Source organism: Morus notabilis, unplaced genomic scaffold, assembly GCF_000414095.1.
Source record: "Morus notabilis unplaced genomic scaffold, ASM41409v2 Scaffold3673, whole genome shotgun sequence".
Lineage (NCBI taxonomy): Eukaryota > Viridiplantae > Streptophyta > Magnoliopsida > Rosales > Moraceae > Morus > Morus notabilis.
The window spans coordinates 2,697-23,190 of NW_010356882.1; the positions used below are offsets into that span (position 1 = coordinate 2,697).

Here is a 20,494-nt window from a genome sequence, read left to right on the forward strand (position 1 = left end):
TAGGTAGGTAAATAATACACAACTTGTCTTCTTGACAGCTGAGCAACGAAATCTACCTCTACGAGGTTTAGTTTTTTAGTCAGACACGTTTTCGTGGATCAAAATCATGATATTGTTTCAGAGTTGGGATATTCATAATTGTCCGGGAACTAACAAACCCATACACTTAGAATCAACTATTTATTTCATATATCAAGCAATACACACACACACACACACTACCAAAAGCTTCTTCTTTAATTTGTTATATATATAACTTTTTTGTTTAAAGGAATGCCCAACTTTTAAATTGTACATAATTTAACTTCGGTTTTGAATATACAAGATTTTCAATTTGGTTTAAAGGAATGCCCAACTTTAAATTGTACATAATTTAACTTCGGTTTTGAATATACAAGATTTTCAATTTGGAAGTCCATAAACTTAGAAATTCCAAGAAATCAAGATATTGTATGAAGTCCCTTTTTTTTTTCCATTCAGATAAAAAAGTCCCTTTTTTCCACTTAATATTGGATTAGAAATGCAGCAGCAAACTAATTAGGAAAGTCTGGTTTAAAGCTTTATATGTCAAAGCTTGACTGCTTCAGAAAGCTCACATGTCAATTAACTATAAAGTAACCGAATTTGGTGAAAAATTCATAAGTTTACAGCTCAAAACCTCTCATAAAAACTTAAAACCTCATTCATTTTATGATTCGAATTTTCAATTTTAATTTTACTTCAATTGAAAACTCTAACAAATAGATACATCTAATTTTTTTTACTACAGTTAAATACTCTCACATAAACTTTTATATTTCAGCTTGAATTAAAAACTCAAATCAGTCAGTTAAACTTGAATTTCTATTTAAACTTCATATCCAAACCTACAAACCAAACAATTTTTCCATGCACATTCTGTCGGGCTGGGCCGTATTTGCGCTGTGTGAATATGTTTCTATGTTTTAGACGGTTGGACCAGCGTGTAACAACTTTTTTGTTTTTTGTTTTTGGGTGGTTTTTCCCCCTTCTATGACATTGTTGGTGTGATAAACAACAGCTAGAGCAGTTCATTAATTGATAAAGAAAGGGGGGAAAAAAAAACCGCAGTTCAATTGACAGATAACCATGAGTAAATCCTTTAAAAAAAATAAAAAATAAAAAATCATGAGTAAATAAAATTTTCGACTTTTACTGACTTAGCAAGATAAATTAAGGCAAAACAAAACAAAAGATAGAGAGGCGAAGAAACTAGATACGTTTAATTAAAGTTTGCACCTAGAGCAGTTGGTTCATCTATTCAAAGTGAATAATACATATGCATTTTTTTTTTCCTTGTTTGATGCAATGTAATTGGCACATGTGGAATTTTGACTAGATGTTTAAAAAGCTATATGTAAATAGTTTTAGAAGCCGAAATTCTTATGCAAAGAAAAATAAGTAACAGAAAAATACAGAGTAAAAATACCATCATGAAATTCTTATGCAAATCACAAAACAAGCTTTATTCCTTGCCAACAGAATCCCCAAGAAAAGAAAAGAAAAAGAAAACGAAAAAGTGAACCAAACCCACATTCAAACACTTGATACTCGACAATTAATTAATTAATCAATATGATCTCAACACACATAGGTATTTAGTTGGCCCTAGCACAATGCTTCCTAATTTCACCCTTTGATCCGGTGAGCGGGTCGATATCTCCCATCTTGATGATGGCAGTGACAAAATCGGAATGAAATTTCTTAGGGTTTTCGTTGTAGTGTTTAACCAAGGAATCGGTGGATCCGCCGTTGAACAAGATTTGATCCGAGTGAAGGAGACCCTTTTTGTTAACAAGGTTTACGAAGTAGTGATTGTCAAATGAGTTGGGAGTTGCCACATCCAGATCTGCTACGTTGTTATCCCCTGAGGGTGCATTTCTTGGGCACTTGCTCTGCCTAGCCTTGGCAAATGAACTATCAATATTGGTCTCATTGTATATCCTCTTTCTGAACACTCTGCACCTAGCTTTTCCAATTGTGTGGCCTCCTGCGCGCATTATTAGTGATGATAAGTTCACCAATACGGAAATCCATTAATAATAATAATTATTTGTAACTCTACTTTGAATTATTAAAGTGTAAATTCTTCATGTCAAATTCAAAAACTATAATAATAACAATAATAAGTAATTGGATGGCCTATACTAAAATACCAAAATTTCAAGGACTTAAAAAAGACAATTATTATAAAGAGGGAAATTAAATTATAATATAAGTTACCGGATAAGGCAACCATGTCCAAGGCAGAAAGACCTCTGTTTTTGAATCTATTTATGAGGTTGCTGAGGGTGGAAGTGGGAGGAGGGATGACTCCACTATTGGCGGCAGAAAAGCTTGCTGTCTTTGAATCCCTTCTTCCAACTTTAACTTCATAATAGGGTCCTCCAAGCTACATATACATATGTAACGTACAAATTATTAACATGTCCCACTATATCTTATACAAAGATAATATTTGGTTACAAATTATTAATTTGTTCCACTTGGTTTATATAATTAATTATATTAGTCTATGCGTGTTGTGTACTATTTTTTTTTTTTTTCCTTATAAATGATGAGAGAGGATAACTGATATGAAAATTAATCAAAGACTTACAATTGCAACAGAGTCACGAGCAGCAATGGCTAAAATATCAGCGCAAGAAACAACGCCGGGACATACTTGCTCCACTTCGGCCTTTATCTTATCCACAACGCCAAATCCCCTAGCAGAGTTGTTGTTAGGGCCTGCCGTCTTCTCACCTCTGAAAGAAGAAGTGTCGTCCAGCAGTATTGACCCATCGCAACCCTGTCGTTTATCAAGCATGAGACAAAATGTACTAGGATATAAGAACCAATATTAATATATGTAGTATTACCCTATAAAAACACTTAATTTTTAGTAGTCATGTCGATGGCCAATTAGTCTGCTAATTACTTTCTGATAAGGAGACTAATTCTAAGTTCGAATTTATCTCATCAATCTTCAAATAGAGAAGAGTGGATAATTAGCAAATCAACTCAAATTTATTAATTATTTTATATTTTGTTCTAGTTTTTCAAGTGTATGATTGCTTTCTTAAAACCCAAAACAGTTCTAGCTAGTCATCAAGTAAAACTGTTTTGCCCTAGTACCCAGCAGTAAACAATCAATTTCCATTGGCTCTAGAGCACATGTTGTCGTTGAAAACATGTTAAAACTACTTCTAAAAGAGATTGACTTGCTTGTATCAAGCCAAAAATTGTATAGTAAGGCATGCTATTAAGATTATTATACGGTCAATGCAAGAACCACTCCCAAACTGCCACGCCAAAACCATGACTATAATTGATTACTCGTACGTAGAGCTTTCTATCAAGTTCTTTTTATCTGGCTTCCACATTTTTCTGTTGTGATATCAAATCAACGTCGGCCCACTTATGTTGAGTACACTTGGGTAGAAAAACGGTGGATTATTGTTTGAAACTAAGATGTCTTAAAGGTCAAAAATTACATGCAAAAAACAACGCCACAGATTGTGGTTGCACCCGTTGTTTAGCGTCATAGTTCTACACCTTAATAATACATGGTGAGGTGTAGAGGTCAAATTCCACATCCTCAAACTAAGAAAAAAGAACTAGTTTTTGAAAATTTTGAGTAACAAAAAATGGCGCCCTACCATATCACTAATCAAAAACGAATTTATATGCACGTAATGGTCACATGCATTTGTACTATGAAAAATTATCATTGTGGCAATATAACAAGGATATATAACACCTTTGCTCCTTGAAATTTTCACAATTGGCAAGTTAACTTTTAAATTTTGTAATACTTTAAACCTAACAAAGTGTTAAAGAGTATACCACCAATTGATGACGACAGTTAAAATTTAGACATAATATTTTTATACATGTACTTATATGAGCTCATTATGAGAAATAAGTTAAAAAAATTTTGAATAAAAATTGGAACTTGCAGCTCGCTCTTTTTATATAATTAGATTAGAAATGGTGAAACACTTTCGCTCCTTTTATTTAGTTATATGAGATTAGATTAGATTTAAATTACTGATTAATTTAGATAATTTCACAAAGCCTCAAGAGACATGAAGGGGGACCTCACTGTCTTGTATGAATGGAATATTTCATTGCACGCCCCGGCTGATGGGAACCTTGGTTTCACTCGACCATGAGACAATAATTTAAACTTAGAAACTTAGGGTCCATTTGGTAACGCTTTCAAAATGATTTTGTTTTCAATACAAAAGTAAAAATGAGATTTTTTGAGAATCATTCTAAGACCGACTCTGAAATTGCATTTGGTTGATTTTTTAAGAGATTATTTTGAGTATAATAAAAAAGTAAAATCGTGTTTGGTTATAATTATTAATTAATATATTATAACATTGTTGATAAGTACTAAAAAATGAAAACAAAAAAAGAAAAATAATTTTTAATCGTTTTCTAATTCCTTAGCAAAAACCATTCTCACTGTTTTTTATTTTTATTTTCATTTTTAAAACATTTACTAAATAAACACAATTTGTAAACTGAGTCATTTTCATACCTCAAAAGACGTGTAAAAATATTTTTAATAATAATTAAAAATCAATTTCAAAGGCACCCTTAAGTTCCTAATATATGGACAACGACAAATATATATTTTCAAAAAATACACAAATCAAATAATAAAACTCACGTACGTTGACGAAACAGTCATGAAAGTGAAGTCGAAGCAGAGAAGCACCGATACGGTTTTCTTTCGAGATAGCAGTTTTGACAACAGATTTTACAGTAGCAAAGACCTTAGGGCAGCTCTTATGATAGAAACCGGGATAAAGTTGAGCAGAACAGCTTCCTGTAAAGATGACAAGAACAATAGCCAAAGTGGTCGTAAGAACTATATTCGAAGAAGAAGACGAAGAAGCCATGATTTGCTTCATCATAATTTGAAAATAGGTTGAAAGGGTCGACGGGAGTACGTAGGATTGAGTTGAAATTATACAAGGGTGAAGCTGAAAGGGATCATTTATAGATAGAATGATAGATAGAGTGGGGCTCATGATCAGGAAAAAGTTTGGCACTTGGCAGCTCACCTAATTTTCATGACCGGCCACGGCCAGTTAGTGCATGGCGTAGAATGGCATCTAGAAAATGAATAAAAGGATTTGATTTGTGATATTGACGACTGTACTTCATGGTGATCTTCTGTTGATCAGGCTGAAAGGCTCAAAAAGTAGTGTATATGTAAGTGTTATTTAATAATTTAAACGTTTGTATATATGACCGTACTATTCGTCTTTGTCAAATTATATATATATATATTTATTAGTTGTCCCTTCACAATTTATCGCCTAAACTTTTAGTTTTAGAAAATTATCTACGAATTTAATGAAATCTTTACATGTGTATATGTAAATGCGCCCTTGTAAAATTTTATATGTAGCACTCCAAATGAGCTTATATAACATGCTTATGTATTTCAATTCAAATTTATTAGGAGCATTTTATAACACTAAATAAGTTAAGAGAGTAATTTAACAAAATTAAAAACTAACGAAAAAGTTTACTAATTGAGATAAGTTCAGACCAAAAATGTAATTTTATGATTGGGGTTGAATCATTGCCAGTAGAAATTAACTATTTTCTTTCTTTTCTCTCTCTCTCTTTTTCATGTTTGATGAAGACGCCATGCGAGGATTAGATAGCGACGTAGAGATAATTGGTTGACAGTTCAAAAGGTAACCAATCGTATTTTAAGCTTATTTCATAATTAAAGTGATTAGAAAAGATGAAAATATTTTCAATGCAGCTTTGGGCTGATTTAGTTAGAACGCTCTTACTATATTCAATGGATTTGCGTATGTGCGCTTTTTTGAGATTCACCATGTGACGAACCCGTTCATGATCATGACTTCTTTTACGGTCGTTATACATCACACACACACACACACACACACACATTATACTCGATGTATATATATTTATAGTATCTATAAACATCTTATTTTTCATTAATTTCTTGCCAAGACGGATGTCGGTTGCTTTAGTTTAACTGATTTTCGTGTAATCTCTTGCTTAACCAAAATCGGAAAAAATGAAAGGAACAAAAAAAAAAAAAAGTAGAAATCAAATTAAACATTCCTTGGAAGTACCTCTGAAGAAAAAATGGATCCAAAAGAGTAACATCTTAATACAGAAAAAGTTCAAATTATTTGATCACTTTCACATTCTAGATACCGACCAACTTTTACGAGACATATAAATCGCACCACGGTTGCATGACCACACAATATAGAGAAGACGTGTAAAACAAAACAAAACTCAAAAAGAGATTAAATTTAACCACGACTTGTTCGTGGAGAAGCTCCATTGGAAGGAATTATCATAATTCAAAAAAATCTAAAAGGGGTCATGGTAATTATCAGATCAATAATACGTATGCATATACTTCAACACAAAGGAAGAGTCAAGTCCAAAAGAATAATAACCCCTTGGCAATTCTCCTTAAACAAACAAAGAAAGAATCCAAAGATCATAAAGAGAGCGCAATAACGGATGCTAGTCTAGTTAGTAAAGGAATGAAAGGCTAGTTCAAACTAAATTTGTTTTATATTGCATGGCCAAGTCATGGATTGTTTTATCACTAATTATTAATTATCGACAATGGTAGTCATACATATTTTTTTAATTGTGTATAGTCTACATTCAACCTTGTTCTTTTTACTATCTCATTCATGTTGCTAAGATTAGAATTTTCCTCCCTTTCTAGTAGGAGGAAATTAGTTGCTCAATAATAGTAATGTTCACGATGAAAAATCGTTAATTAGATGAATTAGGGTATGACCACGTGAAAGTTAACCTAATTTATAACATGTTATTTATAATCTATTATAAATGGGAGTTTTCTTTTGCACTATTCAAAATTTTAATCAAGTCATTTTGTCTTATCCTTATTTTGTCTTATTCTATTTTTTTTTTTTAAACTTTTCTTAGTTTGTCCTTCTCTTTTTTTTTCTTTCTTTTTTTTTTAATTTCTAAACTTAAAATCATATATCTTCAAATACATATAATTGACATATTTTTATTCTAATTTATCCATGTTCAAATAATTTATTTCAAATATATCCCTAATATTAAATTATATTCTTCTAATTATATAGATCTATAACTATATTACAAATGGGGTTCCCTTTGTACACTATTCAAAATTTTAGTCAAGTTATTTTGTCTTATTCTTCACCCCCGCCCCCCCGTTTATTTCTCTCTCTCTCTCTCTCCCTCCTAAAATCATATATCTTGAAATACGTATAAATGAAATATTTTTATTCTAATTTATCTCTATTGCAATAAATTGTTTCAAATATATCCCCAATTACATTATTTTTTCTAATTATTTTATTTTATTAAAGTGGCCTTTATAATTTTTTTTACTAACCACCACAATAAAATAATTTTTTCAAATGCATTCATATTTAAATGTGTCTTTTCTTCTCATATGGATACAATTTATTTTTTCTTTTGTGTATGTTTGTCAAGGAAAATTTCAAGCTATATACGAGAAAACTTTTGTCTCTCTATTTTTGTCTTGTTGCCTTTACTTTTTATCTTTTTACTGGAATTGTTTAGTGGCGGATTGAGTTGTTTAATTTATTATTATTATTATTATTATAATTATAATTATTATTTTGCTTTTTTCCGTCTTTTTTAGTCTTTTGTGTCCTTTACTTTTTCTTATCTCCTAAAATCGTTTTGAAGTTTGTTGAGTCATTTTTCCCTACCTTTTTTTCTCGATGTTTTAAAATTTGCTCATTTTCTGCTGAATGTTTAAAAATCTACTTTATCAAAAATATATTTTTTTCTTTTATTTGTTCCACTTTCTACAATACTTTTAAAGTACATTCTCATTAAAAAAAAATTCTTATCATCCTCTAAAATATTATTTTTTTCATAATATTATACTTTATGCCAAATGAGTGAGTAGAACTAATGGAAAAACAATTATGTTATACCTAACATTCTTTCTCTGTTTTGTTTCTTTCTAGAAATTGAAAATATTTAGAAATAGTTAAATAAAATTTTCAATTATTTTGCTCTTAATTTTATCTACATTAAACAATATAATAATTATTTTATACTTTAAAATTTCTCCAAGTTTTTTCTTAATATCAAATATAATGTTAGTATTAACTGTTTATTAAGAGTCAATCAAAACCTTTACTACTAAAAAAAACTAAAAAAATAATAATATGTTAAAATCAAAACTTTGACATGTGGATAGAATCTATAAAATTACTCCAACGTGTGAAGCACGTGGCAATAACTAGTACTAATAAAAAATTGAGTTAAATCCATGAATAGTCTCTGAATTTTTTTTCTTTTTATAATTAGTCCCTATAGTCAATTCTGTCTCATGAATTGTCCTTAAACTCAAAAAGTTTATTATAAGTATACTTTGTTAATGTTATAATTATTATCATATAATAATAACTTTAAAGACGTATATTTTCATAAATATCTAATAATAATAATATGAGAATATTTATTAATACTGTAGGGTAAATATAATCACTCAAAAAAAATATCAACGCCATGTGTGTAAATAAATAGATTAAAAAAAGACAAATATGTGTATCCAAAAAATAATTTTCGTATTTTTTTTTTACTTTTAGAACTAAATTTGGAACAACTTCTTATATTTAATGTTTTCTATCTACTTAATGTTTTCAAGGACTAAATTTAGTACAACTTTTAATGTAGATACTATTTTTTGAAAGAGAAAACAGTTTAGGGACATTTTATGAGACAAAGTTAACGATTTCCATCTAAAATTTAACAGAAGGACCATTATGAGACTCTTTTTATAAGTTTGGAGATTATTTATAAGACAAAGTTAACTATAATGACTAAATCTAAAGAGTGAAAAGTTTAGGGACTATTCATAAATTTAACTCTAAAAAATTTAGAGTGATGCACTCTTAATATAGAAGAGCTATATTACTACGGTGATAGAGACTAACAAGAGTACAAAAAATGTATTGAATAAAAAATAATGACTTAGGATTCTATGGCCTTATCAAAGTTAACCTCTCATATATGAACAGTAAGTAAAATGGCTGAAATTAAAGAACAGAAAAAAAAAATAGAGCTGATTTCACCACAGAACAAGAGTACACAAAATGCGTTGAATGCAAAATAACGACTTACGGTTCTACAGGTGGGTGTCGCCACCTATATTTGTATCCTTCTATGAGAAAAGTACAGATATGTACAATTTCTTTTTAAATGAAAATATATAGAGGGAAATTGATATCAGAGAAAATTTTCAATCTCAACTAAAAAGAAAATAATTAAATTGTTGATTTAAGTTTTCCTTCTTATCGTTGTCTGCGCCCTAGTCGGATTTCGCCTATGCATGAGTGCCTGGGTCCGTCCCACAACACTCTTATAATTTCAACTTGTGGCTCTCCGGTGGCTGCTCGGAAATCAGCTAGAGAAGATGGGCTACAATATTTATTCCCTCGCAAGAATTGTACTATGAAATATTTTCACTTTATCATGACAAACAAACCGAACTTATTAGTTATTTTGATTTCATTTCATTACTAATAGGAAACATTTCACTCTGGGTAAATACGTACAACATGAATAATTGTAATAGTTAACCAATCAAACTCAGCGTTACAGAATATTTCAATTACAATCCACCCCAAGTTAAAGTTGACGATGTGATCTTTCTTAGCTTTAATTTCAACTTTTTATAACTTTTGAAAGAGTAAACTCTAAGATTTATTGGATTTCAAGCATTTGATTCTGAATAGTTTGAGCCATAAATCTCTCAAAAGAGGAACAAGTTAAATCATATAACCCTACTTATTCCTCCAATTACGATTAGTTAAGACATCTCAATCAGTATACCTAATCAAGACACAATCAACATAACATGTATATGCTGTCGGCAATATTTTTGACCGCATTCAAAGTTAGGTTTTCATACAAATAAATAAATAAATAAAACGTTGCTAAGTGGATATTTTGTGTAGTCATCACTTTGTTTACGTTTTCCCTCTGTAAACCCAAGAGATGGAATATGTTACTATTGTTTACATTTGACACATTACTGTTAAGCGTTATTTTTCTTTTCTTTCTCGTTTTCTAATCTTATCTCAAAAGTGATCAGAACTCGTCAAAACCTAACCCTTCTTTGGATATGTATTCAAATTGGGACGAATGGACAACGTGTATAAGTAAGTTATGTAGTCGCCATCAAAACTGTTTAATTTAGTACTAGTGCTCTAAATCTGGCTGCTATCGATCCCCAAATTTTTTTTTCTCTCTCTCAAACTTTTTTTTTTCTTGTATCAAATTGCCTTGTTGCCACATGTCCCATAAGTAATGATTATCAATTATTATTTCACCTTTTTTTAATAAAAAGCTTTATGGTAAGACATGTAGTTTTTCTCTACGAAATTGTTTTTCTAACTGTTAATTTTTAATTATTAAATTTGTGTATATCTACATTAATAATTTACAATACGCGATCAGTTGCGCTCACATTTTATATTAGACTAATGAAAAACTAATATAATAGTTAAAAACAATAGTTCCTAATGAAAAACTAATATAATAGTTAAAAATAATAGTTCTTATTGATAGAGTAAAAATGCATATCATACAATACGTTGTCTTGTTTTATGTATATCTTGCAGGCGGCATCTTTAATATCTCTCAAGCTTATGATAATCTTGAAATTTCAATGAAGGAAGAATCATTCTTCTATTTTTTTTTTCAATTTTATTTCTTTAACTTAAAGTCATGAGTCTAGCTAAAACGAGATTGAGAAACTTGCGCATCTCCTAAAACAAGTCTCTATTCATACTGTAGTTTAGGAAGAAGAAGAATTTCATTCCCTTATATATATCAATAAGAAGAATTATTTCATTCCCTTACTAACAATTATATGTATATACCAATAATTGATTCAAAGCTCCAATTATCTTGTACTATAATTTATAAGCAAAGAAAAGTCAATGACATATATTATTTTAGAAGTTACGTACCTACTTTATATATATTGTGCTGTCCACTTAATAAAGGTAGGGTTGTTCTAACTAATGTATTAATGTCGTGAAAAACATGGAACATTACTTTGAAAATTTGATGATTATTCTGCCCTCTAGCTATGCTATATGTGGTTACGATGTCGTTATAATATGCATGGATAGTCATATTAAGTTTGATATTTTCATAAATTTGTATGCTTGACAAATTGAGGAACGACGTCCATCATTTCGCCATGACTAGGAGCACTAGTGCAATCATGGCTCTTGACTATTCATAACACTTGTTGTGATAAGCTAACGGTAAATAATAAGAAAACAAAATGGCAATATCTTTCCATCTTGTTCCATATATACACGGAGAGCTAGATAATCATGAATGATGATGTTTGCAATTGAAATTTACACCAGTGAAAGAAAAAAGACCACATGCAGAAAATTGATTACTCATGACTTCCGTATAAACTATGCTAAGAGCATTTAATTTTAGCTAAATTTTAGGTAAAATGGTTAAAAAATTATTTTAATTAGTAATTTTTTTAGTGAGTCATTCTAATCATATTCTCTATTTTAACTAAATATATATTATTTTAATATTTATTGAATTTAAAATATAAATAATTTTATTAAATTTAAAAAAGAATCTTAATTGCATTTATTATATTTGAAAGGATAAAATAATACAAAAAATAAAATAGCTAGCCACTCCATGCTAGCTATATTTAACTAGTGTAAAAGGTATTCTCTAAAATGGCTAACCATTTAGTTAATGGTTGGAGTGGAGAAAATCTAAAACACAGCTAAATCATTAGTTATTTTAACTAAAAACATGAAATAGTTAACATGATAGGAGTTACTCTAACTAGCTAGCTAGTATTGAAAACCGTGAATAAACTTGTGAAGTAGGTATACATTACGTGAGAAATGTCAGCATAACAGTGTTTACACAAAATGACAAAAAGAGTGACAAAAGAGTGATGTTAGTATTTCTCAAGATTAAAAATGACACTTAATTTTGTTTTAATTAAAAGAAAGCATTGAATGAGCATGAATTAGTATGAGGGGGACTAATTCGCCAACTAAACTTGACATACTAATGAAACAGCCAGTACCCTTCCAAAAAAAAAAAAAAAAAAAAAAAAAAAAAAAAAAAACCAGCCAGTTAAGTGCATGAAAATGAAATAATTATATGTATGCATCCCCGCCGCCGAACCATATTCAAAGTTTAGAGGAATACTTTCTTCCTGGTTTATCTATTTTTAGTGCCATATGTTCAATGAATCTAAAACACCTTAATGAAGATTAGATAAAGATACGAATCGTAAGATTCATTTAACATGATTTAGGATCTTTAGAGAGTAGACACAAGTGTATGTCCTGATTAGATAGACCAAGCCACCCAGATAATTAACTTTCTCAAATTTTAATGCGTGGTATAGGCTAAGAATTAATCTGAAACATTAATAGAATCTTGTTAGATGATGTTATTTGTTAGGATATGTGCCTAAACAACATATGTAGAAACTATTATCCAGATTATGATGAATAAGATTTACCCATTTTTTTATTAGTAATATATATGGTGATTGCACATTACATTGTCATGTAAATATCATAAAGATCCAACATTATGATTAAGTTTTTTTAGTTATATAATATGAGGCACTTATATAAGGAAGATATAATTTCAATGGACATAGTTAAAAAAGAATCTTAATTGCATTTATTATATTTGAAAGGATAAAATAATACAAAAAATAAAATAGCTAGCCACTCCATGCTAGCTATATTTAACTAGTGTAAAAGGTATTCTCTAAAATGGCTAACCATTTAGTTAATGGTTGGAGTGGAGAAAATCTAAAACACAGCTAAATCATTAGTTATTTTAACTAAAAACATGAAATAGTTAACATGATAGGAGTTACTCTAACTAGCTAGCTAGTATTGAAAACCGTGAATAAACTTGTGAAGTAGGTATACATTACGTGAGAAATGTCAGCATAACAGTGTTTACACAAAATGACAAAAAGAGTGACAAAAGAGTGATGTTAGTATTTCTCAAGATTAAAAATGACACTTAATTTTGTTTTAATTAAAAGAAAGCATTGAATGAGCATGAATTAGTATGAGGGGGACTAATTCGCCAACTAAACTTGACATACTAATGAAACAGCCAGTACCCTTCCAAAAAAAAAAAAAAAAAAAAAAAAAAAAAAAAAAAAAAAGCCAGTTAAGTGCATGAAAATGAAATAATTATATGTATGCATCCCCGCCGCCGAACCATATTCAAAGTTTAGAGGAATACTTTCTTCCTGGTTTATCTATTTTTAGTGCCATATGTTCAATGAATCTAAAACACCTTAATGAAGATTAGATAAAGATACGAATCGTAAGATTCATTTAACATGATTTAGGATCTTTAGAGAGTAGACACAAGTGTATGTCCTGATTAGATAGACCAAGCCACCCAGATAATTAACTTTCTCAAATTTTAATGCGTGGTATAGGCTAAGAATTAATCTGAAACATTAATAGAATCTTGTTAGATGATGTTATTTGTTAGGATATGTGCCTAAACAACATATGTAGAAACTATTATCCAGATTATGATGAATAAGATTTACCCATTTTTTTATTAGTAATATATATGGTGATTGCACATTACATTGTCATGTAAATATCATAAAGATCCAACATTATGATTAAGTTTTTTTAGTTATATAATATGAGGCACTTATATAAGGAAGATATAATTTCAATGGACATAGTATAAATTTATAGCTAGTCAGTTATAATCATAAAGTCGGATATTTTACTTTGGTAAGACAATGGTGTTGTTTATTTTCATTGGGAATGAAAGAATCTTAGTTGTATAAGTGGTGACAACTAAATAGAAAACCTATGTATTTAATATATAATGAAGAAGATCACGATAGAATTCTTATCTTTTAGCATTTCGGTGAAAAAATTAAATTACATTTATGAGGGTTATTTATATATCAACCAAATCAATATCGGTGATTGGTGGAGCTCACATCCAAGCCGGCCATATGTAATCAAGAAAGTATTTTGGTGGTGTAGTAATCCTAGTGAACACATACGAGAGTGATTTGTCAAAGGAAAGTGTTGTGTGGGAAAATATGGATGACGCGTGGGCAAACAATAGTGCGACACGTGGTCTCGCTTTCCCTCAAGAGGCAACAACCCTCGACACCTTTTCCTTCTGCTGTAAGGGAAGCTCAACCTTCGACGCCGACTCCTCATGACGACGACAGTTCGTACCGTCAACCTTACGGCAGGAATCCTTCGGGAAGAAAGCAATTGCCAAGGAAGAAAATTAGGCTGAGCAAACAGAGACGACGAGAGGAATGCCCGAAGAGGGGAAAGCCTGACATTGTCAGTTGCTTGCGGAAATGAGAGATGTCTGCAGTACATGCATTAAATGCAAACCCTTAAAACCGCTCATACGGGGGACAGAAAAGGGTTACAGCTGAACACATAGCCGTAATGGGAGACTAATTGGCTGAGTGAACAGTGCACAAAAAGTGATTAGTGGGCTATGGGCTGGGCCTAAAAGGGCAGACCACTTGAGTGCTTTTTCAGCCTACAGGAAGAAACCCCCCCGACGAAGGAAGCTCGGCTATAAAAGGAGAGAAACCTCATACGGAAAAAAATGTTTATCTTTCTTAAGAAAAAAGAACGAGAGAGTAATTTGTAAATTGTAGCAATCTCAAAAGGAATAAAAAACCCCAGTGGATGTAGCTCTTCATTTTATAAGAGTGAACCACTATAAATCTTATGCGTTTTTCTACTTTAAGTATTTTTTCTTATATTGCTCACTACACAAAAAATACCACAAACACCTTCGGCACAAAACTTTTACATATAATCTCAATTAAAGCCGGTAATCTAACAAAAAATCTGGAGGTAACCCGACTTGTTTTTGTTAACGAAAATTCACCGTCAACGGAAAGCTTGAGAAGGGACGCCCACAGCTGGTGGTGGACTAAAGTTAACAGAAGAATTGCCGTGCTATAAACAGAAGAAATGGCATGTAGGCTCAACTATTTCATGTTGGTCTACTCTTGCTACAGTAACGTGCGTTGCTACAGTGTCGTCTACAGGCGTATGAACAATATACATGAATAGTGTCACCGTATATAAAAATGTCAGCAGAATTAGTGTTTACTATTCGTGAACATTATCCACAATCATTTTGAACAGTGATTTTATTATGCAACAATAATTGTTCACAATACTTCACCCTGATAAATCTGCATTTTCTCTCCGAATTTAACTCTGATATCACTTGTTGAAAAAATACGGATCTCCTTGACAGAATTATCAAAGAATAATTGAGAAATAAAAATAGACACAAGACAATTGGTTGTCAAAGACAATGAGAGAGAAATTCACTAGATATGAAAAATTATTACAACCACGCATTTTCATTCTTTTTGTTTTCATTTTCACTTTTAAAATATTTACTAAATAAATACGATTTAAAGATTATTTACATTTTCATATCTCAAAAGATATATAAAAATATTTTAAAAAATAAGTAAAAATTAATTTTAAACGCATCCTTTATTTCTGAATTTAAAAAACTCGAACACCAATAAATATGGATAAAACTAATTTAAATGGCTACTCGTACTATTATTAACATTCATGTGCACCTCATGTGTCAATTTCTCTCAAATAAATAAATAAATAAATAAATTGTTACCAATTGGAGTGTCGTTGCCACGTATTTCTGAATTTATGGGCTAAATTGCTAAAAAAGAAGAGTTTAGCAGACACGTTGCCAGTGAATGATAAATTCAGGGGTGAAATAGCAAATGAGCCAAGAACAACATAACACCACCTGAAAATGATGTTCTTGCCTGCGGTACTACGGTCGGCACGCAAAACCCAATCCCTTGAGAGATGTATTCACCGACACCTCTTCCGGTGGCGCGTGCGCGCGTTACACCTTCCTCCGACGCAGAGCCCGGAGGACTGGAATCTTCTCTTCTTCAGTTAGTCCACGATCACCACCAATCCTCTCTTAGGCTTCGCGAACTCACCGGTGAGTCCCCGAAATCACCATTTTCTGGTCCAAAATTCCTTTTTGTTTTTCTTTCAAAATCAATTAGATTTTTGAGATTTTGATGAAATTCGACAGAGAAGAAGAAGAAGGAGGCGATCAGGAACGCTGCGCGCGTGTCGGATCTGTTGGTGGAGGCGGTGAACGGCGGTGTTCAAGAGTTCTTCGTTAACGAGAAGTGCATCGAGCTCGAAATTCGCGCCTTGGCCGCGACAATCACCCGCTTCATGAAGCAGACCGACCAATGGCTCGCCGCCACGCACGCTATTAACACCGCCGTCAAGGTTCTTCCTTTTTTCCTGTATCAATTTCGATATTGCTCATCTATAATGGTTTTAGATTTTTTCACTTTTTTTTATATGATTTTGCTCTTGTACGGTAGCTTTTAGCTATGATGGATATAGATTGTCTTTGGGTTGTGTCTAATAGGCACTAAGAAGACGTTATGATACCAATTTGTTATGTTTGTTCTGTTTGCAATTGGGTTTATGTTTTGCTAGTTTTTTATTGTGTTTTAGCTATTTGGTTTTGGGAATTTTCCTTAAGACTGATGGGAAGGTTGGATGAGTATTGTTAATAGATTCTGTCTAACAAGTTATATTGAATAGTTACCTGTTTGGAAAGTAAAGATCCGAGATGGTGGGTTTTGCTTTGGTTTAGGTTTTGCTATTTGTTTCAGGTTCTGGCAAATTTGGTTTTTCCACAATGTTCTAGAGCTTGTGGTTGTCAGATATTGTCCTAGGCTAAGAATAAAGGCTTGTTAATAACATTATTCCTTTGTGTCGTAGGATTACTCTTTCTTCATGTACTCTCTGGTTCACTTAGGATTGAACTTGTGCTGTTAAAGTTTCGAGGAAAGTAGAAAATTTAGAGGAGAAGAAGGCTGTTCATTATGTCTTCGATAACTTTGTTTTCATACTCTTACGACGACCGGAGTTTAGGGTCTTAGCGAAATGAGCTTATTTATCTCTCTGTGAGTTTTATGCTGAGTCCGCGTGTTATTTTCGCGGAGTGACCAGCGGGATTGTGTGGTTAAGAATGGAGTGATAATATCAAGTAGAAACTTGCAAAATGAATGTCGCCCAAATCTATATATTTGGAAAGGAAAAAGCTATGTGAAAATATTACTGTTATAAGTGCTGATTGAATTTCAAACTGTCCGGTTATCACTTAAACATATAGTATTTTCCGGTGCCCTGTTTAGATAACCCTTAATGGATAAGTCATAATGCATTTGGGGGAAAGGGAAGTCGTAATGCGATCTTGTCATCTCATTTTCCTCGTTAGGTTTGCCTTCGAAAGTAGGATGTGCTTGTTTGTTTACTTTTGTTGTGGATCATGCCTCGCAGGAAATCGGAGATTTTGAGAACTGGATGAAGACCATGGAATTTGATTGTAAAAGCGTCGTTGCGGCAATCCATAACATTCATCAAGAATGATTTCAGAGAAATTTTTTGCACCAAATGATCCTCGTGTCTGAATTAGGACACTATCTCATATGTACATAATTGTTTGACAAACTTTTGAATGAATTGAATTGTTTGCAACTGGAATACAGATCTGATGGGGCGGGGTAAAAATTGATGATTGATTGACTACTATGTTTGTTCAACATTACAATTGTTCCTTCAGAAAAACTAAAGAAAAGGAGCTAAAACTCACATAGAACAAATCTTATCAGTACTGTGAGTCGTAGAATTCAAATCTATCCCCTTCCAACTAAAAATAAAATAAATCTGAGCCGCTAAAAAATTTGCGAATTGTCAGATTATATATATATATATCTTTTTCCCTCGTTCAAAAATTGAGATTTAATCTGCACATCCAGCCGAAAAATATTTAGGATCTATTGTGCCCTTTTATTCCTTGCTAGTCATTTTTAAATGCAAATTCGCACATCCGCACTAATCACCAAGCATGATTCCAGAGCTTTTTTCTCTCTTTGGTTGTTACACTAATGTCAACAGAAATTTTCATCATTTGTATATCTATTACCTAACATAAGAAGCACGGAAGCACGGATGAGGCATATGGATTTTGCACTTGTTTGTGTGCTTAGCATTTTTTTTGTTTTTTTAAGAAACCTTGTTTAAAATTTTCCTTATCAACTTTTTTTTGTTTTTTTTTTTTTCAATTGTCCATGTTAAATGCTTTTTTCATCATTTTCTCAAATGTAGTCCTGATCAATACGTTTTAAACCATTTAGCCTAAAAAATGATTTTTTAAAAAAAATCATTTTTTATGATTAGATTTTCACTTCAACGTCTAATTTGCTTCCCTTTTTAAAATATTATATAAATGTTTCTCATTAAAATATATATTTTTTTTAAAACAAAAATTTGGGATTATCTTTCCATATTCGTTCTAAACTTGTAATTATTTTTAAAAAAATGTTATAAACACGTAATTACAAAAAATTGTTACAAGTCAAAGTGATATTTAATAAAATTCCTGAAAATTATTTTTTTGTTATGTTTTACCATCTCACTCCTAATATTTTTCTTTTCCTTATTTAGTAATATCGAAGGTTCTCTTTCTATTTAAAAAATAATTAAAAAAAAACTAAAGTATCAAAGTGTCGCATGTACATTGAAGGTCTCGTTAGGTATATTGGTTCAGATCAGGGTTCAAACAAGTGGTTTTAATTATAACTTTTGAAATTTAAATTTTTTGTAAGAAAAAAATATTGTAGCAGAATTAAAATCACAAGTTTGTAATATAGCAAAACCCATGTACCAAACAAGCACTAAAGGATTTTGCACTTAATTACTTGCTAGCTTAGTTTTTTTTTTTTTTAATCTTGTTTGGTTGGTTTTCTTTCTTTTTTTTTTAAAGGGTATATTTTTCGGTCTCTTCTCTGTATTCCTTTAATTTATCATTTAAAAATATTTTTCTCAAGTACATCCCTAGATAAATATTTATTTAACATAGTCTTCTAAAATTTAAGTATTTTTTCAAATACAACCACAGGAAATACCTTTTTTTAATTAATTGCCAAACTAAAATAATTTTTCCAATTTTTTAAAATGGTTTTTATGATCATACTTTCCAATAAAAAAATAGATTGCATTTATTGATCCATATTTACATCTTTATGCTTCACTATGTAAATGATATTTATTTAAACTCAATAATAAGTTGAATTATTTAACATGTGTTCCACATCGCAAACAACCATAAATATAATTTTTGTATTTAAACATCATCAATTATACTTAAGAATTTCATATGAATCTTTAAAAACAAATACAAAAGTAAAGAATATTTTTCTTATTAACGGCACGTCCCTTACATACTAGTCAGATAGAATGTTGACCATTTTTAATTGGAACCATATAATAGTTTGCGTACTTGCCCATTTTGTTGATTTAATTATCCACTCAATTCTCTCCAAAGAAAAAGACAGAAGAATAAGGCCCGTGCAGTGAAATAGTACGACACACGCTATTATTTGTTTATTTATATTTTAACCAATTACAGTCTTCCGCAGAGACACAAAGAGAAATAAATAATTTATTTATTTTATTAATTTAAATTTAAAATTTAAAATTTGTTACAGTAAAATAATTACATTTAATTTTTTTATTATAGTAAAAAAATTTTATATAAAATTATATTTAAATTTAAATTAAAAACTTAAAACTGGTCAGAGTTTTTACTTTCGATATCATATATTATAATCCGCCATTTGTCAACATTTCGCAGAGAGTGGATATTCAAAAACCTTTACGAATGTTGTGTGTGTTTTTTTTCCGATTACGAATGCTGCCTTGAGATCATGAAGATTGACGCACATAAAAACGACAAGAGAATTGACTTTTGACATTATAATTTTTTTTTCTTTTTCAAAAGTTGACTAATTACCATCAGTCCAGCTTTCAGGTTCATTTGAATTTGTATACCTTGCCTGCATACATGCATACGCCTACCGACCTGCATACATACATACGAGTATTTTATACAACTTTCTTGGTAAATGAAGCTCAAATGGCCGGACAATTTGTATTCTTGATCAACTATCTAAAGAATTTTGGAGCATCAATTAAAAGAGCTAGTTGTTATAAGTAGTAGGATCAAAATGGCAGCTCGTAATAAGTCTTTATTAGTGGTAATAGTACGCCTGTTAGTTGTATTTAAGGTGCGTTTGGTTACAATGAGAAATAATAATAGTAATGAGAATAAAAATATAATGGTATTAGAATAGAAAATAAAGTTAATTTATTTGTTTAGTTGTAATTTTAAGAATATTATAGAATTGGACATGAATATTTTCATGTTGACAAAATTACCTTTATGTTATATATAACACTAATATTTTATATATCAATATAATCAATACAATATTAAAATGTAATAATTAAAT

At 30.7% G+C, this 20,494-nt stretch overlaps 2 protein-coding genes across 2 annotated transcripts; one reads left to right on the forward strand and one right to left on the reverse strand.

Moving 5' to 3' along the window:
• Nucleotides 1-1,457: 1,457 nt before the first annotated feature.
• Nucleotides 1,458-5,003, reverse strand: LOC21385792 (peroxidase 4). Its single transcript, XM_010088864.2, has 4 exons — nucleotides 4,686-5,003; nucleotides 2,618-2,809; nucleotides 2,242-2,410; nucleotides 1,458-2,008 (listed from the first exon to the last, which is right to left on the reverse strand). Exons 1-4 carry the CDS (start codon nucleotides 4,926-4,928, stop codon nucleotides 1,617-1,619), a joined length of 996 nt encoding a protein of 331 aa, XP_010087166.2. The 5' UTR covers nucleotides 4,929-5,003; the 3' UTR covers nucleotides 1,458-1,616.
• Nucleotides 5,004-15,876: 10,873 nt separating this feature from the next.
• Nucleotides 15,877-17,726, forward strand: LOC21385793 (biogenesis of lysosome-related organelles complex 1 subunit 1). Its single transcript, XM_010088865.2, has 3 exons — nucleotides 15,877-16,113; nucleotides 16,210-16,415; nucleotides 17,481-17,726. Exons 1-3 carry the CDS (start codon nucleotides 15,972-15,974, stop codon nucleotides 17,568-17,570), a joined length of 438 nt encoding a protein of 145 aa, XP_010087167.1. The 5' UTR covers nucleotides 15,877-15,971; the 3' UTR covers nucleotides 17,571-17,726.
• Nucleotides 17,727-20,494: the final 2,768 nt, after the last annotated feature.

What these genes read in the sequence shown, in the direction of transcription:
- LOC21385792 (XM_010088864.2), bottom strand. Translation starts at nt 4,928, where the DNA reads ATGATGAAGCAAATCATGGCTTCTTCGTCTTCTTCTTCGAATATAGTT. An exon ending in TTCATGACTGTTTCGTCAAC is followed by an intron (nt 2,810 to 4,685) that starts GTACGTGAGTTT and finishes GATAAACGACAG; the next exon opens with GGTTGCGATGGGTCAATACT. An exon ending in GGACATGGTTGCCTTATCCG is followed by an intron (nt 2,009 to 2,241) that starts GTAACTTATATT and finishes TAATGCGCGCAG; the next exon opens with GAGGCCACACAATTGGAAAA.
- LOC21385793 (XM_010088865.2), top strand. Translation starts at nt 15,972, where the DNA reads ATGTATTCACCGACACCTCTTCCGGTGGCGCGTGCGCGCGTTACACCT. An exon ending in TAGGCTTCGCGAACTCACCG is followed by an intron (nt 16,114 to 16,209) that starts GTGAGTCCCCGA and finishes GAAATTCGACAG; the next exon opens with AGAAGAAGAAGAAGGAGGCG. An exon ending in CTATTAACACCGCCGTCAAG is followed by an intron (nt 16,416 to 17,480) that starts GTTCTTCCTTTT and finishes CATGCCTCGCAG; the next exon opens with GAAATCGGAGATTTTGAGAA.